This window comes from Orbicella franksi, chromosome 8 (assembly GCF_964199315.1).
Source record: "Orbicella franksi chromosome 8, jaOrbFran1.1, whole genome shotgun sequence".
NCBI classification, from domain to species: domain Eukaryota; kingdom Metazoa; phylum Cnidaria; class Anthozoa; order Scleractinia; family Merulinidae; genus Orbicella; species Orbicella franksi.
The window spans coordinates 4,121,628-4,140,228 of NC_138152.1; the positions used below are offsets into that span (position 1 = coordinate 4,121,628).

Genomic DNA, 18,601 nt, shown 5'->3' on the forward strand with positions numbered 1-18,601 from the left:
GCACTCTTTCTTTCTTTCTTTCTCCCTTTCTCTCTTTCTATCTCTCTTTTTGTCTTTTTCCCTTTCTCTCTTTCGTTGTTTCTTTCTTTCCAAGACTTCATAGGAACAGCGGTAAGAGGGAACCCCAGGGAATAGGTTGTGATTGTTCGTAAGAGGGAACCCTTGGGAGTAGGTTGTTATTGTTCTTTTCTAGGTCGCCGTGTCTCTCAACAACACTGCAGAAATGCTGGAACAGAATAACAAAGATTCTCAGGAGCAAAAAGTTAAAGGAAGGGTTTTCAACGACCTCAGTGAAGTTGTCGTGATTTCTTAAACTCGTCGTAAAAACGCATTGAAGAAGGAAGATTGTGTGACACAGCAAAGTCTGAATTCCCAATTCCCTCTGAGACATGCCCACAGGGAATCGTGGTAGTTGTATTCATCACCTTGGACTGGATATTTGTTTTGACGAATACAACTACCATGATTCCCTGCAGGTGCGTCTCATAGAGAGAATTGGTCATTGGAGGCCTGAACACTTCTTTACAAACCAAATGAAACTAACGATAATTCCCTTCTTACAAGACCAGTCTAGTAAACACTTCTGTCGTAAACGCCATAATTGTTACTGGTATTTTATTTTGGACTAAACTAAAGGACAAAATGCAAGTGAATATATGAAAGATCATATATTTGAACTGTGGAGAGAGATATGAAAATATGCTTGATCATCGCGATGCAAGCAAGTCTTTTGTTACACAGATAAAGCAGAGAGTTCCATTTGGCCTTGCAAAGAACTTCATGCTTAGGGATAGATGGGCTTAAATTGTATATCAATCTAGTAGCACGAAGTGAGAGTCATCGAGTTCGGAAAATAAGCTTGATGATCCCCAAAGAGAAATACAATAGGTGGCACTTGGTAAGATGGCTTTGAACTAGATTGATTCCAATGTGGGTCGGTCTAAGGACTTCATCTGTTTGGGCTTGGTAATCTTAGCATTGAAGTTAGAAACAGTTAATTTAATGAGGAGACCAGCTAAGTTTCTTGTCCAATAATAATAATAATAATAATAATAATAATAATAATAAGTATAGGTAATCATACGGTTTCGAGTTCAATTTGGAATTAATTTGCACGAGTGAGTTTTTCAAAAAGCTGAAATTGCACGAGCCGCTTCGGCGAGTGTAATTTCAGCTTTTTGAAAAACTCACAAGTGCAAATTAACTCCAAACTGAACGAGAAAAACCGTATGATTACTTATTAATAATATAAACATGAAAAAATTCGCGCGGAGGAAGTGCCGGAAGATCTTTCTTGGAGCCATTTTTTCTTATTTGAGAAAACTTTTTTCAAAGTTTCAACACAAAATTTTGGTCATCATTTTACCTGATATCATTTTCTTAGAAAAGTTCCTATTATCTTTCAGTCAATCATAATCCAGAATTTTGATGTGTAATTTGCACTGGTCTTACACTTTTTGCACTGGTCTTACACTTGAACTGCACTGCTCTTAGCCAATCAGAATCGAGTAATTTTTTCATGTGTATTATTATAATAATAATAACAAGAACTTTATTGAAATCTCCTTAGAAAACCTATTTACAAATCTTCACACATTCCACTATAATAATAAAAATAATGATAACAATAATAACAACTTTTTCAAAATTTTAGCGTCATTATGTATTTATTTAAACTAATTAAAACTAATAATAATAATAATTTTATTACCGTGTCAGTCTTCCTAGTTTTTACAAATAAAAACTAGTTTTTACAAATAAAAAACCAATGTAATCCCCAAGCAAGATGAACCGAGATAATTCTACTCGTCGTTCAGAACTTTATCTAAATCCTCTTTACAGACTCTTCGAAAACGCCAAGAAGCGGCCGTCATTTTATTAACAAGCGCACACTGCTACGCTACTCACTATCTATCATAGAATAGATAGTGAGTAACGTAGCCAATCAGAGAACGGCATTCGTGATAGAACGCTAGTAGATTTATACTCAAACTCGATAGAAACACAGAATTGACGTAATGATAGCGCGAGCAAAGAGAATTTACACTTTGATAATCAAAGTTAACAAGTTGTTGAGGAATGCGCCTTTGCGCAGAGAATGCATTAAAAAAGACTGATTTTGTATCGCGACGTTGCTCCTTTAAGGCCCCGTCCATATTACGCCGGAAAAATTTGAAAACGCAGCTTTATTTCTACGGTTAGGCCTACCGTCCGCACTAATCCGTCACGAGAACGGAGCTTTTTGAAACGCTCTTCAAACCGGAGGAATTTGAAAACGCCGGCTTTTCGCTTTCGTGTGGACGGAAAACATTTCAAAAACGGAGTTTTTCGAAAACGCTACTCACGATAATGATATGATTTGCCTGACCGCGTTTTCCTTAATTCCTTCGGCATAGTGTGGACCGAAAACATTCAGAGTGCAACCTCCGTTTTCATGTTCCTCCGGGGACTTACAATTAACTGCTTCGAATTATCTTAAAAATATTAGTACAATATTTTGACAGTAATGTTATACTGTCCTGTTACTTACTGTTTGCCATAGTGCGCCGAGTTTTGAAAAGGGCCCCCTACATGTTTCAACACAAGGTAATAGGCGCAGAGAAGGCATCGCGCTAGACACGAATTGACTACAAACATTTTTAAGAGCTTGTGAAACTTAGTAATTGGTTACATTCTTTATTCTTTGGGTGTAACATTTGAAGAGAAATTGGCTTTCGAAAAATGCAAAATTTCTGGGTGGCAAAATCGCCAATGAACTCATACATTCTATGTAGACTTTTGAGTTATTAAACAAAAAGTATTCAATACATGGGGCTCAAATTCCTTGGGACAGTTAATCGTGCTGTGCCCTTTCAATATTCAGAACCAATGTTTTTGTACCTCCATCAGAAACTGTATCGCTTATGCTAATGAGGCAAATATTGTAAACAAAGATTCTCCCATAGTTATCCTGTTTGTGTACCGCAGTGATAAGTGTAAACAGGAACAAAGTCTGTTGTCATCTTAACAGAATTAACAGAATTAACACTCTCGTTCAATGCTTAACGTAGAATATTACAGTGCTCAAGAAAGTTGTAGTGTAAAACTGATTTAATTTAATCGCCCACTTAATATAAGAGAGCTTAAGAAAACCACGACGGCAACGAGAACGCCACTAAACAGAAGGTTTAATGAACAGAACAATGGCTATGCACGTGCGTTATAAATCTTTCTACCTTTCTTTGCCGATCTCTGCGCAAAAACAACGTGACAGGACTTAAGTTCTGATACGTAAAGTTTTCAGTATAGTTTTCCTCAGGGACAAGTGTCCATATCCCATAAGCTTTTGTGAGCCGTCCAAAGGACAGTTCCTCGATATGTACAAATAACAGTTGTTGGATTACGTCGTCTAAAAGCCGTTATGTTAGTGGCTACAAAGCCACTGTTCATTTTAGCCGCTTTTGTTTTCGTGACGTTCCCGTTTCCGTTGCTGTTGTGTTTTGCTTAAACGTCCTGTTATTAACTGTAAAATGGCCGTTCATTCATGTAACCAACTACAGTAAGTACTTACACTGTCCACCAACACAACAAAACAACGTCTACAGAAGCTACGTCCCTGAGCACGGCTGAAAGAGAACTCTTCTGTTATTCGCTTTATTAAGAAGACTCTGCAACCTTACCAAGAAGATAATCCACTGCGTCGGAATTACCATATCTCTTTGCAAGCATAAGCGGCGTTGAAGCGATGGTTTTGGATTCAATGTCAACTCCATAAGAGAGTATCTTCTCCATTATAGCAACAATGCCGCTCCTTGAGGCCTGATGCAACGCATTCCAACCACTGTTGTCTTGTAATGACGGATCTGCACCCTTTTCCAGCAGATACTCAACAGCCTGTAGCTTGCCATTACCAGCAGCTATCATAAGTGACGTCAAACCCTCTTCAGTTATTGAGTCAATGCTGGGCACGTGACTAATCATTAAGTCAATAACCTCAGGGTTGCCACCCTGTGAGGCATGATGCAACGCATGCCATCCATTGTTGTCTTGTAATGACGGATCTGCACCCTTCTCGAGCAGATACGTCACAGCATGTAGCTTGTCATTATCAGCAGCTATCATCAATGGTGTTCGGCCGAGATCATCTCTCCTGTCAATGGAAAATCCACGAGAGAGCAAGGATTTAATTGCATCAACAACACCGGCCCACGCAGCAGAGTGAAGTGACTGGTCCTCGTCCACAGAGGAGCTGCCTAGAATAATTGATAATTAAAAGGACACAGCTCGTGAATTTTCCGAAATAGCAGAGAAGCAATTTAATTTGTAGCTGACACCGGAAAAACTGACTACTACAAAAACATTCCAGCCGTCTTATGATGCCTTCCGATTATTGAATTACCTTTTTTTAATTCAGTAGATGGAAGCTACATGTTTAAACAAAACTCTACAGCGAACAAGCGGATAAATCTACATAACTAGCTGAGTTTTTGGAAGCCTCTTCCAGGTGTTCAGTTAGTTGAGGCGCAGCGCCAAAGATGGTTAGCAAAAAAAGTACGTTTTTTAACACACTGTGCCCTAACTAAGTGAACGCCTGGGAGGGGCTAAGGTTTTACACGAAATTGGTATATTTTCTCAACAAAATGCCCAGTATGCAAACCTATGTATGAGTAAATTTAATTAGCACATGCAGATATTTTAGTTTCAGTTTTTTGTTTAACACATCCTAAGTTTTAAACGTGCGAAAAAAATCAGCTGTTACCCCAGTGTGGGCAAAATATGGAAAATGGCACATTCCTTCAGCACATCCTGATGTAAACCAATGAACGTAAATTTTGAAAATTGTTGCTAAACATTTTGACCACTTTTCCATGCCTTTTTGGGGATCAGGTCAATACCCCAAACCCTTCTTAGGCTCCAGCAGGAGCACAGGACATTATGACTCAGTCTCATCCCCAGTGCCATCTTACCGTCTTGCCCAATGGAGCCTTGGCACAAGGACAAAGGTGGTTGTGGTGACACATGATATGATCAGCTAGATTCTTAGACTAACCCTAACCCTAATCCTCACCCTAAATATGATAATACATATTTCCTTCCCAAAATATATCCACTGGTGAATCCTTAACTAAAACCATTCAATTAGACGACCTATATTTCAACAAATTAGTAATTTGAAATAGAAGGAATAATCTGACCAGAAGTGGCATTTGTATGTTTTGTTATCGACAAGCAGACTTCACTAAATATTCTCAACAGAATCCAGTTTTAAACTTCCTGAAGGCCTCCAGGTGCTGTAATTGACCGAGAGACAGACAGAAAGAAAGGTGGGCAGACAGACACAGATTGTAACCTACAGCGAGTGTGTGATTGACTGAAAGAAAGACATACAGACAGACAGACCGACAGACAGACAGACAGACAGACAGACAGACAGACAGAAAGGTAGACAGAAAGATAGACAGACTAGCATTGAGGAACACACCCAAGCAGCAAAAAGTGAGTTTGTGAGCAAAGCAATCTAGCACGGAGTCTCAGGTGAAGAGGCGCTTAAGGTATCAGTATAACCCATTTGACCATCCGCGCGCGGTCCGCTCTAGCGTTCGTGGCTTTAACAAAAACCCATATAAACCGTATATTTACTGGAAGCTTAATAACTACAAATTATGACCTGACCTGTTTAAAACGGTAAAAATTTACCGTGTTTCGAAAATGTGAATATATTTATAAAGCTTCACGAACCCATAAATCAAGGTATACGCCCGCTAAATTTAGGTCGGAGAAAACGATTAACATGGCATCCGTTTCTTCACACATTGACCTCAAAAACCGTGTCTCAGATTTTTGGCACATGCGTTTGTTATTATTTTACAAGAGGATAAAGTTAGAAAAAGGAAAAAAATAGGCATGCCCGCGAAAAAAAGGCATAACTTTTTAATGAAAAGAGTAATCAGAATTCGCAGACACGGTTTTGTCGGCGTTCGTTCTGACAACATTCTCTCCGAATTTCAGCCAATTTGATCCAGGGGCTGCCGACCTGGAACTCGAAATGCACGTACAACTCGCCTATTTTTTACTTTCGAGAAACAGAGAAAAAATAAAATTCGGCGGCATCCAAGTATTACGAGATTATCACACCAAGGGAGACACCGCAGAGGAATCAACTTTCTGTATAACAATAGGACTATGACAGTTAACATGGAACAGGTACAAATTTCCGCGACGGCGCGCGGTAAATTATTCACCAGTGAATAAACCGCTTTTTCATGTGTGAAGTCAGAATTCCAAAGTTAGTAAACGTGAAATTATCTTTTGATTTACTATATTAGCGTTCGAAATTTTACGTATCGGTTGACTAATCTTCAAAATTATGACCATGTCACTGTTAACATGCCGAAGGCCCGTAGAAGGTTCCCGAGAAAATGCAAGCGCACAAAGGGAAACGCTGGAGAGGACGCCGTAAACGGGACTACATCGACTGATGTTGATGCAAAGGCAAAGATACTGGAAGAAATGACAATAGCTGGGTAAGAAAAAAAAAATGTTGCACTGCTGATTCTAATTTTGTACAATCGATCTGCCTGTCAATTTCGTCCACTTCTCTTCGTCAATCTCCCCTGCTTCGACAGTTTCTCGCAACAGTATTTTAGCGCGGCTTGCGCTCATTTCGGCTTGCTCGCTGGCTTCGTGATCGCGATCGTTGTCGCGTTCATCCAGCAATTTTTCTTGATTGTAAAACGAACCCTTTGCCGCTTTCCGCTAATTTAGCGGCCCACTCTTTGTTGAAAGTGTTTTTCGCCTTCTTTGGCCTTCCTTTAGCCGATGAAAACGGGCAAGATCGCTCTGTCTTCTTCGAAGACATCCGGCACTGATTATGGCGCGCGAATCGCATGTCAACTCAGCATGATCTTGATGTCATGTGACTTCTTGCCTCGATAATTAATTCATTTGACAGAACTTGTCAACCCTCAATTAAGTAATTAATATGCAAAACAATCTTTCTCGTGCAATAACTAGTGGCAGATATAAGATTTTTTCGTGGAGTTTTTTTTATCTAAAAGATTACTTAAGATTTATCCAACCGCTTAAAAAAGTAAAATTATGCAAAATTGCAAATTTTCCCCTTACTGATACCTTAAAGAGATGGTTAAAATAATTTTTCTGTTGCGATATTTAACATGGCTGACTGTTATGGATATTGAACTTTAAAACAAACAACCACAAAATCAGCAAAAAACTTTGATCAAAGAAGAGATTTTATTAAGGGGGTTGCTCAAATATTTATCAAAAGCTCATAGACAATTACACACAGATCCACCACACAACCATACATGTATATTACTATATATTAAGCTGTACATAATGCATATTAATTAGCACTGCACCTGAACCTGATAATGGATTTCTTTCTCTGTTTGTCTGAGCCAGAGGTCGCACCAGACCTTTACATTGTGAACAGGTTTCCGTTTCCACCTTTCCAGTTTGATCTAATGAAACAATAAATAAAATGCATGGCAAGTCAGCACATATTTGCACCAAAAGATATTAATAACTAAACTGTTCCCAGACGAATTTCAGGTAAATTAAAGTGCAAAAGATTGGGAGCCGTTACTTCAATACAAAACAATGAATAAATAGCAATGCTTCAGAGCAGCTGTGAATCCCACCACCCCCCCCCCCCCGCCCCCTCCAACCCCCAAATCCCGACCTGAATAGGACTAACAAAAGAAATTGTGAACAGCTCCTGAAGTAATATACCACATACATGTACCAATATATTGCTCAAGCACAATAAGAGGAAATACAGCTGTACCGTAAATTAAATTTGCTCAAAACAGTACACTAAATAATCAGTTCTACAGGAGGTTTACATTACCTCAACTGGTAGGTCTTTATCAGTGCTCTTAAATGTAGATTATTTTCCTTTTTAAAACTAGGAAAACTTTTACACCACCCCACCACCCCTGCAACACCCTCGAAACTCTCAAGAGCCACCTATTTCCACACTAAATTTTTTTTCACCAACAGCCCTCGAAAACCATAAATAATGAACACTCCCTTAAGGTGGCTCAAAACAGTTTTCTGGGTTTTTTTTTTTCAGACTTATAGAACTAGGTGCAATTTTTCAGGCTTTAAATTGGAACTGTACTGTTTTGAATGGCTGCGCTATTTTTTTAAGGTAACTCTCCACTCTACATTTCATCGTGTTTAAGTCATTAATTAAGGTTGCACTGTTCTGTTGCATAGCAGCAAACTTGACCCACTTTTTACCATCAATTGCATCTAGCTTAAAAACTAAGCCCATGACCTCATATTTTTTAAAAACAAAATCTTTGTGTTACCCTTGGAAGAAGAAACAGGCACTACCAGAAGCAAACATGTGAAAACCCATGTGAAGGACTGTGTGAAAAGGTGCCTTTTTCACACAGTGCTCATACATTTTTCAAAAGGTTTCACACTTGTTTCACAAATTAATTTCACACGCATGTGAAAGTTTTCCATGCAAAAAGCTCGTGAAAAAGTATATAAAAAACGTTATTGGTGATTCATTCAAACATTTCAAAAGCATTTCACAAAATTCACATGGTGCAATTCACATGGTTCTGTTCAGTACCCAAAGGAGGAGCCCACGCCAGATTAATTAAGAACAGCTGGAACATCCTGTTTCTGTTCACACTTCATTGTAGTTGCCTAATTTGAAGGTTTCTTTAACGTGTCATACAGAATTCAGCTTACTGACATTTTTGAAGGTCGTAAGCTTCAAATTCACAGTTTAAAGTTTTGCACTCGATCGAGACTATAGTGTATTTCCTGCCAGATACCACAGATTATGATGGAAATAGCATCATCATTCCAGGGCTGAAACTTAGCAGTCGCCAGGTCACCAGTGATGACTTAAAACATAGCTGGGCAACTAAAAATTGGAGTTGAATCACCTGACTGGCGACTACAATACAAAATATAAATTCAGCCCAACGTCTTGCAATTGCAAGTACAAACTTGAAATAAAAATAAAATAACAAGTAGTTTAGTTGGACTAACTGTCTTCAGTTTCTTTTCTTTGACTCTAACTTCTCTGAGTTCTATGAACTTTTAGAACCGATACATGAGACACCAGTTTGATTTTTCTGTTGCCACATGACGGGTAACCCGAAAACACTGACCCCTGGTCCACGGACCCCCACTACGGACCGGGTCCGCAGACCACCCTACGGACCGGTCCATGGACTACCCCTACAGACCCCCTCTACGGACCACCCTAAAATAGTGTAAAAATAATAAATAAAGATTTCTCTTATGGGTTGTCTAATAGATTCAAACTTGTGTCGGTGATTTTTCGAGTGTTACACTGTGCAAATGTAACAGACTTGGGGTTTTAACACCCCACCCCCCTTCCCAAAAAAAAATGCCTAAAAGCCGTTTTCAGCGTAAGGAGATGCCGATGGTAAGAAGGAAAATTCTTACCTTCCATTCGTAGCTCAATCTGGCTATGGAAGATATATTTTTAGGCCATTTATTCTTGTTTGTGTCTGTTATTCCGCTGAGTAAATTGTGAAGCCTGGAACAAGTTCACGAGCCCACAGGAGGATGGGCTGAACAAAATGGCAGAGGGGAAAGAACAAAAATTTCGAGGCTTCCCAGAGGCTTCCCCATACGTCTTTTGTATACTTTATGGCCACAGCAAAGGAAATGGCAATGTGTAATTATATAAATTGCACCTGAGCCTGAATCCAGGTCTGCCCATTTCAGGTCCTGAATCCAGGTCTGCCCACGTTCGAAATTTCGCCGTCACAAGTAATCTATTAGACAACCCGTAACTGAAATATTTATTTATTATTTTCATTATATTTTGGGGGGCGGTCCATAGAGGGGGTCCGTAGGGGGAGTCCGTGAACCCAGTCCATTGTGGGGGTCCCCGGACCAGGGGCAGTGTTTTCGGGGTTACCCCCACATGGTAAGGTAAGGTAAAGTCTGCATATGAGCCAAGTTGCCCATCAGGCCGGAGCTTATCCTGGTTTCTGTAGCACGAGGCGGCTAGGAGTATTTCTACTCTCCCCTGGATGGGATGCTAGTCCATCGCAGGGTTACCCCCAGCATTAAGTTCGCCGGTACCCATTCATACACCTGGATGGAGAGAGGCACTGTGAGAGTAAAGTGTATTGCCCAAGAACACAACACAATGTCCCCGGCCAGGGCTTGAACCCGGACCCCTCGATCCGGAGACGAGCGCACTAACCATGAGGCCACCGCGCCTCCCACCTTACCCCCACATGACTCCAGTCTTAAACAGAGTACTTTGCTGTCTGTTTTTGACGTTGTTACTTCCACATGCACAACAGTTTTGGAAAACTACATCAGAGGGAAAAGAACAACAAAATGTGGAGATTTCTCTCTGGTTGAGAGCCACCGCCAACAAAAAAGCGAGGAATAATGAGGATGGACAGGAATCCAACAGAAATAACAAAAAAAAAAAGATCACAAACATTTCAAAACAGTTGGATGAAATTAAAGGGAGACCATGGCTGGTTTTCAAAGAAGATGCAAGGTTTTCTTCCATTTGCAAGGAAGCAGCAGCTGTGCACGTTAATTCTTTAATTCTTTAATTTTTGAATTGTTAAGATCCGTTAAACGTGGAAATCCAGGGCTACTTAATTTTGACCTGGGCTACTAAGAAAACAAGGAAACTGGCCTGGCTGGCCACCAAGCACTGGAGTTAATTTTCAGCCCTGTCATTCATGTTGTGAATTGCTTTTCACTTAGTCTTTTAACAGGGTAGTTCTATTGTTAAATGTATACTTCAAGCTTTTCTGCTTCAATAACTAATACTAGAAAAAAGCACACAGCAACATGCGATTAAATCAGATCATAAGTTGACCTAAGTTGTGTTCTGTTTGAACTCTAGCAAAGGCTAAACTAATAGCAACTCAAAAGTTCATATATAACAGAAACACTATTTCAGATCAAGTTCTATGACTTAACAAGGCTGTGCTCTAGGAAAAATTCTAGAGAGCCCTTCGGGCACCCAACCTTGTAGGCTAGGGTGCCCAGAAGTCAAGCTTCACCATGGCCTAAACAAAGAAAAAAAATTCACAAATTAATTAATAGCCCTTTTCACGTTTAAATTTTCTTATTTGCATTACAATGTAATCCAACGTGGATGCGAGGCAATTTCAGGCTAAAACTACAAAATAGCCCGAAATTGCCTCACGTACATGCTAGATTTTATTGTAATGCAAATGGGCAAAGGTAACCGTGAAAAGGGCTATTGATTAATTAATTAAAATTATGTAATAACATTATTAACTAATTCATTATAACTGATTAACTTTCAAATAAAAATGTCTTGCATTATTTCTAGGGCATTTATCATATATTACAGATGCAAAAGATATTGGTGGCAAGTACTTTTTTGTAATACTCTTATCAAAGGTCCACAAACAAAAACAAAATTTAGATGTTTTTTTAGTTAAAATGTTGATAGATGTAGAAAAATTCACTTCTTTTTCCCTCTATGCTTCTGAAAATTTAGTTCACAATCTCCTTCAATTAGGGACTTTTCAGTACATTATACAACTCACAAGAAGTAAGAAGACTTTTTGTTGATGCTACATGAAGTATACGAGGAAACTCTTGCCCTTATCACTGCAGTCCAGTGTTAAATGTATAAAAAATGTATAAGCATCGAGCCACCGATGTTTTGACTTCACAGATTGATTTAACATTCTGAATTGATCCATTTTGCCTCGAAAACTTCAATACAACTCAAGGAATCAAAAGGGGAAAGACAAATTATTGTGTGACTGTTTTCATCCTCAAAAAGGAGGTTGCCCGGCCAGGCGACTCGGTATGTTTTTCTTGTCGTCCGAAGTTGGAAGCTGGTCACTTGAGGCAACCAGGCCCTGCTAGAGCACAGCCTTGCGTGTGAAATTTTCTTTGAAAAATTTACTCATTTTTGTTCATGTTATGCTTGTAAAACAAAAATAATAAAATGACCAAGAAGAAGTGAACCTCTGCAGCGTTGATTGCCAAGATTGAGTTTAGTGATAAATATCATCAGTGGCAGATCCAAGGGAAGGGCCTGGGGGGACCGCCCACCCCCCCCCCCTCTAATTTTGGGTAAAAAGAGAAGAAATCACATAAGGAAGAAAAACCGGCAGGGCAAGCAAAACAAAACCACCACCCCCCATCTTAGCTCCAGGTCTGGATCTGCCACTGAAAAACACTACATAAAGTATTGATCCAGAAGCCTTCTGATTATTTATACACTTACAAGATTTCTTTGAGCCAAAAGATCCGGATTTTGTGGTATTCAAACATCATTCCAGGCCATTTCTAAGTAAAATCTAAACATACATGTTCTTCACAAGTTTTCAATCATTCCCTTGAAATCACAAGCGCTTTTCTCAGAACATTGCATCATGGGTTGTAGTAACTCATTCCCAGACTTTTATCAGCATTCAAATCAAGATGGTGGCCCATGTCTGGCATGTTCAATTTTCACAAAGCTTTTTACATAATTTACAGGCCTGTCACAGGCTAGAAAGTATTCCAACATCATTTACAGAAGGTCATAGCAATTACAAGCAATTTTACTCCTACAGAGTTGGAAAATTGCTCACTTTTATTGCGAGAAGGATGAAGTACACAGCTGTCCCGCCTCATGATGAAGAGATCTGATTACATTCAACCTTGAGTATTTGTAAAGGTGAACATGCAAATGGCTATGGAATGTGTGTTGTTTCTAAAGGAAAACTGAATGTCAACATTACTAGTCAATTAAATCTTTTCATGGGCCAAATTTCCACGATCAATGCAAGCTTTGTATTTTAAGACTATTTTGTCATTTGAACGTTGTTGATGGAATTGTCGATGAAATTCACGAATAATCATAATGCAGCAATTGTGTAGAAGAACTGCACTGATCAAACAGCTGAAGATTTTACATCAATTTATAGATGCATGTAGTGTCGTTCATGTAATTTTGATCAATATTCAAGTCATAAAATTTCACACCATATTTGATTTTTCACATGCTATATCAGTATTATGTTCCACATATGCGTGCCTAATATTACGATTTTTCACACACCACCATAATGTCACTTCACATGCCACATTTTTTCACATGTACATTTATACTTATTTCACATGGTGCTTATGGAGCTTATAAACTGCATATAAATCCTCACATGGCTATTCACACAATTGCAAAACATACCATTTTTCACATGGTGTTTCACATGCTAAATTTAAGACACCTTAAATTGACTTCTAATTTCACATAATTTGCTTATGGGTAATTCACATGTACGTGAAATGTGACATCCAGCTATGAGTAAATTTGTCAAAGACAATTTCACATGGCTGAAGTATTTCACACACATTTCACATTTGTTTCACACACACATTTCATATGTTTACTTCTGGTAGTGAGGGAAAATCAGAAAAAAAATTGTGGAGTCGATTTTGCTTAAATTTTAAAAAATGGAAATTTTGGAGTTGGGAGAATTCCACACCACAATTTTTTTTAACAATTTTGCACATGCATTCGGCTTTTGTTCTTAAATAATTTTTTGCATTAAAAAGGCAGGGTCACCAGATAAGTTTTTGAGATATTAACCTTGTGGTAAGGAATTTTGCGCGATTAAAATCTCGACTTTACAAGATCGCCCCTTGTGCACACATGAAGGCAGTCTGCTGATCAGTAAGTAGTAGTAGTAATCTTTAATGATAATACCAACATCACAGTTGAGTGGTTTACAGAAGGGTCCTCAAAAAATTACCCTGAGTTAGAAATAACGAAAAATTGAGAAATATAAAATATAAAAAAATATATATATTAATTAAAAATCTAAGAATATATACAAAATGACTATGTACGCTCATTCTTGACCTTGGTGTATAAATAAACGAACAAATTATTCTTGTCACAAAGTCTGAAAAATTTGTATGCGAAGCTTTCGACTGTATCGCACAGTCTTCATCAGTGATTAAAGTGAGCTCACATTGTCACATGAATGCAAATTGTTTAATCACGTGACAACAGATGGTCAAAGATGGCAGGAAGATCATAGCCCCCGTCTCTGTTCAGTCCCTTCTCAACCCAGCCCCACAAGTCAGGAGAACAGCACCTCAGAGACACCTAGACCAATCTTTGTAGGCCTGCCTTATGTGTCTGGACTCTCAGAACATCTTAGTAGAGTCTTTAGGGCACAAGACATCCGCACATACCACAAGCCTTACAACACGCTGAGGTCCATCTTAGTCCATCCAAAAGACAGGACACCAACCGAAAAGAAGACGGGCGTGGTATACGACATCACATGCAACGATTGCGGAGAGCATTACATTGGCAAGACAGCGAGAACTCTGGAGAAGCGACTGGGTGAACATCAGAAACAAACAACATCTGCAATCCAGGAACACCAGTCTCAGGCCAATCACGAGATCGACTGGGAAGGAGTCAAAATTCTTGATAAAGAGTCGGTAGATGTCGAAAGGAAAATCAAGGAGGCCATCCATATCAGACGTCAACGCCCAACACTGAACAGAGACGGGGGCTATGATCTTCCTGCCATCTTTGACCATCTGTTGTCACTTGATTAAATAATTTGCATTCACGTGACAACGTGAGCTCACCTTAATCGCTGATGAAGACTGTGCAATACAGTCGAAAGCTTCACTTACAAATTTTTCAGACTTTGTGACAAGAATAATTTGTTCATTTATATATACAAAATGTTTTTTGTTGTTGTTGTCGTTAGCAGCATAAGCGGTAGAAGAAGAGTACCATAAATACCTGAAGGTGAGACTGGCCAAGTAGGAAGAACAAAGAAAACCTCAAGAGTAGTTTTTTTCCTGCTGTTTTTCAGATTTATAGCTGGCGCGATCGATTGCAACATCAACATCACAATCTTTGTTTAAGTTTCAACACAGCAGTTTAAAAGAATGTTTTTCCTTGGAAATTGCCTGAAGGATGGATGTTTTCAACGGCAAAAATAACTCCTAACACAAACAGCTTACTAAACTTGGCAGAAAGAACATTTTACGAAGTAAGCATCACACCGCCATACTTTTTTTGATTTTTGCAAACTTTAAATCTCCTGACCCCTTGGGTGGTTGCCAATCTTGTACCTCGAGTCTTCGTTCCTTACTACCGCTGGTCAAAGGGAACAAAGACGCTGAGTACAAGGGTGGGGTGATCACATGATGCCTCACACTGAAGTGTGTGCTAGAGCCCAGGCATGTCACGGAAATATTACTGTTTTAAGCCACCTTAAAAATTCGGTAAAACATCTAAAAGCAAACCTTGCAATGCAACATTTGAAGGAGCATCTCCGTGAGACCTCTGAATCAACCCATGGATCATCTGCTCAAATCTCTCGCATTCTTTCTTCCAGGTATAAATCTCGATGTACTTATCTCTGAGACGCATAGCACTGGCATGTCTGTCTTCTGGCTTCTGCTCTGACAACTGTTGGATTTTTCCTGCCCAGTCCTCTGGCTTATCTGAATTGACTACCACAGTCCTCCCACCCTCCACCTCATCTAAAGCTTTGGCTATCCCAGATTCGCTGGAGACAAGAACAGGCACACCAGCTGAAATTGCTTCCAGGGCAACCAGACCAAACCCTTCAGTACGAGATGGCATCACAATCAAGTCCGCTGCACGAATCATCTTTTTCATTTCTTTGTTGTCACGATAGCCACGGATGGTTAATTGGTTGCGCACTATGTTTGTTTCCTCAAGAAACCACTTCTCTACTCTCCTCTGTTCATCTTGTGGTGAACCAACAAATGTCAGTTCAAACTTCCTTCCAAGCAAAGCTACTGCCTTTCCAACAATGTCATATCCCTTAAGTGCAAAGTCCTCAAAACTTCCACGGCCAATCATGAAGACGCTGAATTCCTCTGCCTCCGCTGGTTGAACATTAGCTAATGGTGTTACCCGAGTTAAGAAATTCTCGAAAATTCCAGGAGTGATGACTTCTACTTTGATGTCAGGAAGACTTCTACTGTATTTCCTCTGAAGTCGAGAACCCACAGCAACAACCAGATTGGCCGCTTCGCAAAACTCTAATTCTTGCTTATTCTTCTTTTCGTTGTCTGCAATTGCATCTGGTGTGGAGACGCATTCTAATTTGTGTTTTCCCAGGTCTTCAAAGAAAACATGAACGAAATGTATCCACTTACATTTTGTCCTGTCCGAAATGAAATAGGCAGCGCTGCCCAACTTTCTACCATGGCTTACCACAACATCCAGCTTTGGAAGCTCTTGTGGTGGAATTTTCAGCCACTCCATCGGATCATTAGCTCCTGGATGCCGTCGTGCAGTGATCAAATTCACTCCTTGATTGCTGGCATCTAATCTGTCCTCCTCGCTGCTGCTGCTGCTGCTGCTGCTGCTGCTGCATACATAACAGTGAACTTTGATCCGGTCGCTAGCTGCTCTAGCCAGATTCACAGCAAACTCCCTGTTGAAAGTGGACAAACCGCCCTTGAATGATCCCCAGTCGTCGCAAATGAACAGAACATTGATATGCTGAGACATCTTCACGAGCAGATGACTGAATTCGTCGCATCCTTTCCACTCAGATGAAGAATTCTTGCCTTTCACACGGACTGAAGGTACCGTTTCAATCCAAAGGCTCCATATCAAACTTTCATCATTATGGAGACGGTTGCCGACCATCTAAGGCAAGTAATGTCTCAAAAATACAGAGTAGCAAAATTACTTCCGCGTCTGCCAACAAAACTGACGTGAATACATTTGTCTATATTCGGCAAATTTATTCGGCATACGTTAGACCCAGATTACGAGTCGTTCACGGGCGTATCAGCGCGGGAGAATCTGGACTGAGGAGCCAGTGCCAGGGCCCAAGAGAGTTAACGGCCCATTTCAAAACGTTCCTTCTTAACCGAGCACAGGAATATATTTTGGAACGTCCATTGTACTTGGCTTCCATTTCAGTGAAAGATGTCTATCTGGGTAGTGCAACATTTATATAACCCCTTGCAATGCAACCCAACTCTCGCTACAAACCCACCCCACCCCCTTCTTAATTGGGATATCTAATTTTGACTCACTGCATAAGTAAAACTTGAGAGATGATCAAAGAAAGAGAATGAATCTCCCATATACTGGTACGTGTTATATCCAAAGTAGTTCTCCTTTTAGAAGTGGTATCGAGCTAGTCCCGCGAATGTTACTTCTTGATCTTATCTTGCAAAACTTAGTAAAATCTGCCAAACTTGACGACTTTATCTGAAATTTTGCTACGCCACTGCACTCGAAGCTTGATGTTTCCATGGCAACCGTATTTTTTCAAATTTAGGAATGTTCTTGGTTTTATTGACGAAATTTAGTTTTCCTGCAGTTATCTTTTCCATAGTTAGGACTTAAACATTGTCTTAATGAGTTTGATTAGTTTTTTCGTCAGTTTTCGGTGGTTTTCAGTTTCTTAAGCTTCTTAAAAATCAAGAAATCCGTTGATTGCGGAACCATGATTCAAGATAGCTGCTGCATAGATATCATAACGTAATTACAATGTAATGTGATGACATCATTTCATGTTGCTTACTGGCTCAGAAGAAACATTTTTGGACGTACTATAACAGACATTCAGTTGCAGGAGACCAGAATCCACAGCCCCCACACACACACCCACACCGGGACGTAGAAGACAGAGAAAGAGGGAAGGTAAGTACAACTTAAACTCAATTTTATTTAAATTCAAGTCGAAATCAGTAACAATTCTTGTATTTTCAAGCATGTTCCAGGCACGTGGTTATTGAGAGCAACAAGAAAAGCGGCAACGGAAAAATAGAGGAGGGGTGTGGTGTGACTACCAGGTCATTTCTTTGCACCCGAACAACTCTGTTGAACATTGGACAACTCACACGGAAATGCATTTTCTAGGTCAGCTAAAGCCCTACAGCAATTTCTTTGACAAAACCGCGTTTTTGAGCCATTCTAGAGAAATACAGACTATGCCGTTTGTTCCTTTGTGTTGCTGCTATTGCTGTGTTGCTCTTTAGCAACAAAGCAACTACGTGCATTTCTCCACGATTTTACTACTGAGCAATCTTATCACTGATTTTACTGCGAAAATGCTTCAAGTAATATGCTTTGTCATCAGGTGTGAAGCCAAGTTTTCTAAAGTGCGACTCTTGAGATTTTCAAGTGCACTTGAGCCAAGTGCTTTCTTGAAACTAACTTAGCTTCTAGTGTGAAGCCCAGTCTTGTCTCCGCCATTTTTGTCAATAAGCTCGTAGCCTGCTCGCCGGCTCACGTTGGAGCACATGCGTGCGCGGCGCAGCTGCGAGCGCGAAATCGAGCGGCGAAGCCGCGAGACGAGAAAGTGCCTCTTTACCAAACTCCTTCCCGCTGGATCACTTTGCTCTTCGCCGCTCGCTCGCGTGCAAAATTGAGCCTGCTCGCAGGCTAATAAGCTCGTAAATCGTACACTCGTATCTGTCGTTGCTACGTCGACCGTTTTGGCCGTCTTACAGGTGTACACGAAACCCTGTTTTTCATTGTAAAAGGTCCCCAAACTTGATTCGTACCAGACTTCGTTGGTCTCTGTTTAGTTTCTGTTTTATTGATATATTTAGATTGTGTTAC

General features: G+C 39.9%; 2 protein-coding genes across 2 annotated transcripts; both read right to left on the minus strand.

Moving 5' to 3' along the window:
* Positions 1 to 2,246: 2,246 nt before the first annotated feature.
* LOC145496066 (ankyrin repeat domain-containing protein 16-like) lies at positions 2,247 to 4,485 on the minus strand. Its single transcript, XM_081475683.1, has one exon. The coding sequence runs from the start codon at positions 4,099 to 4,101 to the stop codon at positions 3,637 to 3,639; it is 465 nt and encodes a 154-aa protein (XP_081331809.1). The 5' UTR covers positions 4,102 to 4,485; the 3' UTR covers positions 2,247 to 3,636.
* Positions 4,486 to 4,615: 130 nt separating this feature from the next.
* On the minus strand, positions 4,616 to 17,208 carry LOC145496008 (D-inositol 3-phosphate glycosyltransferase-like). Its single transcript, XM_081475616.1, has 3 exons — positions 15,286 to 17,208; positions 7,111 to 7,463; positions 4,616 to 5,525 (listed from the first exon to the last, which is right to left on the minus strand). Exons 1-2 carry the CDS (start codon positions 16,667 to 16,669, stop codon positions 7,318 to 7,320), a joined length of 1,530 nt encoding a protein of 509 aa, XP_081331742.1. The 5' UTR covers positions 16,670 to 17,208; the 3' UTR covers positions 4,616 to 5,525; positions 7,111 to 7,317.
* Between the last annotated feature and the right edge of the window lie 1,393 nt (positions 17,209 to 18,601).